Source organism: Egretta garzetta, unplaced genomic scaffold (assembly GCF_000687185.1).
Source record: "Egretta garzetta isolate BGI_Z169 unplaced genomic scaffold, ASM68718v1 scaffold689, whole genome shotgun sequence".
NCBI lineage: Eukaryota > Metazoa > Chordata > Aves > Pelecaniformes > Ardeidae > Egretta > Egretta garzetta.
The window spans coordinates 39026-43924 of NW_009260804.1; the positions used below are offsets into that span (position 1 = coordinate 39026).

The 4899-nt window shown below is 62.8% G+C and overlaps 2 protein-coding genes across 5 annotated transcripts in view; one reads left to right on the forward strand and one right to left on the reverse strand.

The window, feature by feature from the left end:
- The first annotated feature begins 1174 nt into the window (after positions 1-1174).
- Positions 1175-3273, forward strand: LOC104133486 (RCC1 domain-containing protein 1). The gene is made up of 6 exons (XM_035902281.1): positions 1175-1196; positions 1479-1829; positions 2046-2150; positions 2271-2423; positions 2552-2581; positions 2824-3273. Exons 1-6 carry the CDS (start codon positions 1175-1177, stop codon positions 2964-2966), a joined length of 804 nt encoding a protein of 267 aa, XP_035758174.1. The 3' UTR covers positions 2967-3273.
- Positions 2351-4899, reverse strand: part of PRC1 (protein regulator of cytokinesis 1) — a 7825-nt gene continuing 5276 nt past the window's right edge. For 2 of the 4 annotated variants that reach the window (XM_009646896.2, XM_035902287.1), the window contains exon 12: positions 3613-4512. In XM_009646896.2, coding sequence (XP_009645191.1) covers positions 4438-4512 — 75 coding nt within the window. In that variant the 3' untranslated portion in view covers positions 3613-4437. The other 2 variants (XM_035902286.1, XM_035902285.1) reach the window with 2 other exon arrangements.

The window sequence follows — 4899 nt, forward strand, 5'->3', positions numbered from 1 at the left end:
CCCCCCCTGCTCGGTAACTCCATCGGGATGCGGCCATACATCCCCAGTGTCGCAGACAGGCGTCCACGGGTGCCGAGTCGGGACGTGGGTGTGCGATCAGGCCTGACCACAGTGACTGTCGTTAATAGCCATAGGGCGGAGGGGGCTACGTGCGCCTCGTTCTTTGCTGCCTGTGGAAGACAAAGGCACAAACCTGCCGGAGGCCGTCAGCAGAGCAGAGCTGGGGGGCCCGGCCCCGTGCCCTCCCGCCGTGGTTCTGATCAGCTCAGGAGCGTTTTGTTCTCCATTCTCTGTTCACGGGTGGCTGGGGTCTTGGCCAGCTCAGTCCCACAGCAAACACAAAGCTCAGTTTAAATCCATCAGCAGTTCCCTTTGCAGACGCTAGGTTGTCGTGCCCGCCTTGCGTCCCCTTCAGAGGAAACATTTCTGCACTGCTGAGTGTGTATCTTAGGATTAACAACTTTTTTTTTTTTTTTTTCTTTAAACTAAATGCCATGGTGAAGCTTTGGCTTTGCGATGAGGCTGAGTGTCCTCTAACACATCCCTAGCCCGTGTCCCGCACTGTTACAGTTCTGTAGCCCAGCCTGGCGCTGGCCCCACTCAGGCTTTCGTAGCCACTTCCTTACATAGTCGCCCTTGCCCTGTGAAGGAAAATAAGTCTTTCCCGTGTCACCGCAGTAGCACTGGTTTTGGCACCCGGTGCCAACACTGTGAGGATCCCCAGGACTCCACGCCACGCTATGTGCGGCTGAGCTGTTTATTTTGCTGTCACAGACGCTTCCAGCGCTTTCGGCTTTGGCAACAGCCTTGACAATTAAAGCCACTGGGGCTTCATGTTCCACTTGCTCAACACCAACCCCCCCCCAGTCTGTAACTGGGCTGTCAGGGTTCCGGGCTGGTGAGTGGGACGCCCTGCGCTGGGCATCGCCCTCCCCCCGGCCTTCGGCCTTTCCCTGTTTCTGGAGTCAGCGCTTCCCCTCCGCTGTGGATTTTCCCTCAGCAGCTCGGGCTCTGCCGGCCCCAAGGGTGCCAGGAGCTGCCTTCCCCGCTGTGCCATCACCTCCCGGGCCGTGGCCACGGGGCCGTGGGTGCTGGGTGCTGCTGGCAGCACCGGCGGAGGCAGAGCTCGCCCATGCAGGGAGGGATTTGCACACCTCAGCCACCACCCCCCCCGATGAGCCCAAACTTGTCCCCTGGTGGGATCCCCCACTTTTGCTTTCGGGCTTGGGGCCAAACCGTTTGCTGACACCGCGCTGTTGATTGCTGGCTCAGCAGGGCCCAAACAAGCTCAGCAATCAGTTAGCTGATCAATGGACTAACTCATAAACACATTAATTAATTCAGCGTTGTGTCAGTCGCCGCGCCGTTGCACAGGGGTTGCCCAGCACCACTGACTGGACTGCATTACTGGGTGCTGCAAACCCCCGCCCAGCCCGATGGGCACCAGGGCCACTGACCCCCACGTGCCCTGGCACCAGGGTGCAGGGGCACCCTCCCCCCTCCCCCGGCTGGGCCCTGTGCTCTGCCGCACCTTTGGGACACAGCCCTGGTGGGGGGAGGTCCTGGGGGGCCGGGGGCTGGGTGGGTGGCGCAGCGCAGGCGGGGGCTCGGTCAGGACGCAGGCTCATGGCAGGGCAGGGAGGTGCGAGGGCAGTGGGGTGCAGGAGGTGTCTGTACGTCTGTCTGCCCATGTGTGTCTCCCCGCAGGCACGGGCAGCTCGGCCACGGGACCCTGGAGTCGGAGCTGCAGCCACGGCTGGTGGAGGCGCTGGCCGGCGTGCCGATGCAGGCGGTGGCGGCTGGCGGGTGGCATTCGGCCAGCATTAGTGGTGAGGGGCTGTGGAGGGGGTCATGGCAGCGTAAGGCCCCGGCGGGACCAGTCCCCCATGTCGGGGTTACCCCGTGTCCTGGGGCAGCCCGGTGCACAGCGCTGTGCCCTGCGTGGTCGGTGCTGGTGTCCCCGGAGCACCCAGCTGCTGCCACTGACGGGGGTTTGGGGCTGAGCGCTGCTCCGGGGCCACCCTGATGCACCCCCTTCCCCGCAGAGGCAGGAGACCTCTACTTGTGGGGCTGGAACGAGTCGGGGCAGCTGGCCCTGCCCTCCAAAGCGCTGGCAGAAGAGCGGGCACAGGATGAGGACGCGGGTGCAGGTGAAGGTGCTGGGGCCCTGTGCCACCGCAGGCAGCGCTGGTGGCTCGGTGCGGGGCTGGTGCTTTTCGAGCCTGGCAGGGCCCGGTCACTGCCAGGAGCTGAGGGTCGGCTCTTCCCAGGGGACACTGAGCTGACGTCCCGCCAGGAGCAGCCGGCTGCCGAGGACGCCGCATTCATTTCCATCCAGGCATTCCCGGCGTTGCTGGATCTGCCCCAGGACCTGGAGGTCAGCAAGGTCAGCTGCGGGTCCCGGCACACGGCCATCGTCACACGTGAGTGCCCGGCTCTCGCCGGTGGGGCAGTGGGCAGCTTTTGGTGCTGCTCGGGAATGGGGGGGGCTCACAGGGACCCGGCTGGGCAGAGGCCGGGCGCTGGCTGATGGGTGCTGTCCCCTTTGCAGGAGGCGGCGAGCTCTATACCTGGGGCTGGGGTAAGTGATGCCTTCGCTGTGGGCCCAGCTTTCGCTTTCTACTCCCTTACCCTTGGCCGCTGTGACGTGCACAGAGATTTATCGGTGCGGTTTCACAGCAGAGCACGGCCACGGGGTCCTGGCTGGAGCTGTTTGTACAGGGTGCTCTCACCCTTCCTCCCCGCCCCAGCGACTGGGGAGCTGTCGCCCCGTGAGGGCAGAGGCCCCAGGGCCCCATCGTGGCACGACTGTTGTGTCTGCAGGTAAATACGGGCAGCTGGGACACGGGGACAACGCCAGCTCTGACCAGCCCCGCCGCGTCGAGCACCTGGTGGCCGAGGGCCAGCAGGCGGAGGAGGTGGTGTGTGGGCCCTGGACCACCTACGTCTGTGTGCTGGAGCCATGAGGGCCCACAGCGGTGAGGAAGACGAGGCCAGCTCTGCTCCTGCCTGCCCCCAGGACCTGCCCCAGCCCCACTCTGCCCACCGAGGGGGATCAGAGGATCTGAGGGGGTTTAGCCCACAGTGAACTGAACTCAGCCCCTGGAGCTGGGCTGGAGCTAAGAGAGCCCAGGGGAGGACTCTGCCCCGTTATTATATCTGCTTTTCTAAAACAGCCGTGGTGGTGCCTCAGGCTCTGTGCCCAGGACGTTCCCAGCTCCCCCCAGCCCCTCTGGAGTCAGTCCCGGCTTAAAGCCCTGCCTGAGCCCCCTCCCCTCCCCAGCTGCAGGGCAGCAGCAGGGGAGCCTGTGGTTGCCCCCCAGACACACAGACAGCAGCAGCTCTATATACACAGATATGTATTATTCCCATGAACAGTATATACAGAGTTACAGAGCAAGGGGACAGAACCTGGAGAATAAATAACAGCAAGTGGGGGACTGTAGTGATAACAAGGTGCAAATTAGTCATGATCAGGGACAGACACATAACACAGAGCTGTGTTAACAAAGGTGCAGGCAGGCTCCGGTGCCCAGGGCTGTGTCGTACCACCAAAGCATGCTGCTTGCTGTCCTCTGCCAGTGCGCAGGGCGAGGGAGGGCAGGGCTGGAGGGCAGGGAGAGGTCCTTCTTCTGTCATAGAAGGCGGCCTTCCCCCATGTAGCTCGCTTCCTTGCTAGCAACGTGTGCTCTGGCACCCCCAGCTACAGGCTCTGCCCCTCCGTGGCTCGGGAACAGGGCAGGGTACAAGCTGTATGGCCATCGGGCTCCAGGAGGATGCCGGGTCAGGCTTGCCTCCTGCGAAGTGCCCTGCTGCTCCCTCCCTAGGACCCCCAGCCAAGGAGACCCTCAGCACGGGGCCCAGCTGGCAGCAGGGGCAAGCCCAGCACGCAGGTCAAGCAAAGCCTGCTACAGGAACGGCAGCTAAAGCCCCCACTAAAGCAAGGCTGCTGTCATGGTGAGAAAGGCAGATGCTGATGGACAATAGCTACAGAAGTGGAGGCGGGGGGGAAGCCTGCGACGGAAGGCACTAGAGCCAGCTCTCAGCAAATAGGCCCCGTCTGTCCCAGAGCATGCTCAGGGGGGCAGAGCCCCCGTGACTGAGCACCAACGCCCACCGCAGCCGGCCAGGCTGTGGCAGGAGCCAGCACCCACTGCTGCGCTACCCTAACATGACAGCATACTCAAATCTTTAATCACAAACATCTGTAAGAATTCCCCAAATAAAAGCAAGTTTTTAAAAGTGCCCCTTTCACACCCTACCCCGGCAGGCAGGAACCCACCCCACCCCCCAGAGGGCCAGGCTGGCTGGAGCAGCGCCTGGGACCCAGGTAAAAGTTACCCCACCGCACAGGCATGTCGGGAGCTGCACAACGTTCTGCTGGAGAAGCGACTCACTATGACTACGAGGAGCTGGAGCCTGGCAGGCAGTGCCTCATCAGAAGGCGTGGGTGGTGGTGGAGTTCAGGATGCGGGAGCTATTGTCAGACCTGGAAGCCTTTGAAAGTTCGCGCTGTGGAAACAAGAAGCGGGAGAGGGGGATGAGGGGACAGAGGGGGCAGCAGGAACAGAGCAGTCGCTTTGTGGGAAAGCAGAGCTGCAGGCCAGCAAGGAGGGCAGGCCAGGCTGCTCCTGCTGGCGTGTTTGGGCTTTCCGCCCCTCTTGCTTCAGAAGAGGGCAGGAAAACGTTGGCGTCGAGCAGCTGAGAAAGACCTCTGAGCCCATCAGCCTCCCAGAAGCAGAAGTACTGTTGCCCAAACAGCTCCAGCCTGGGCACCACATCCCTCCTTCCTGCAGCTGGCAGGCTGTCCTGGGAAGCAAAGGGGCTGCCCCTCAGCCAAGGGAAGCAGGGGGACAGGGACAGCTGTGCCCAGCTGCTGGAGGAAGGGAACAGCCAGCA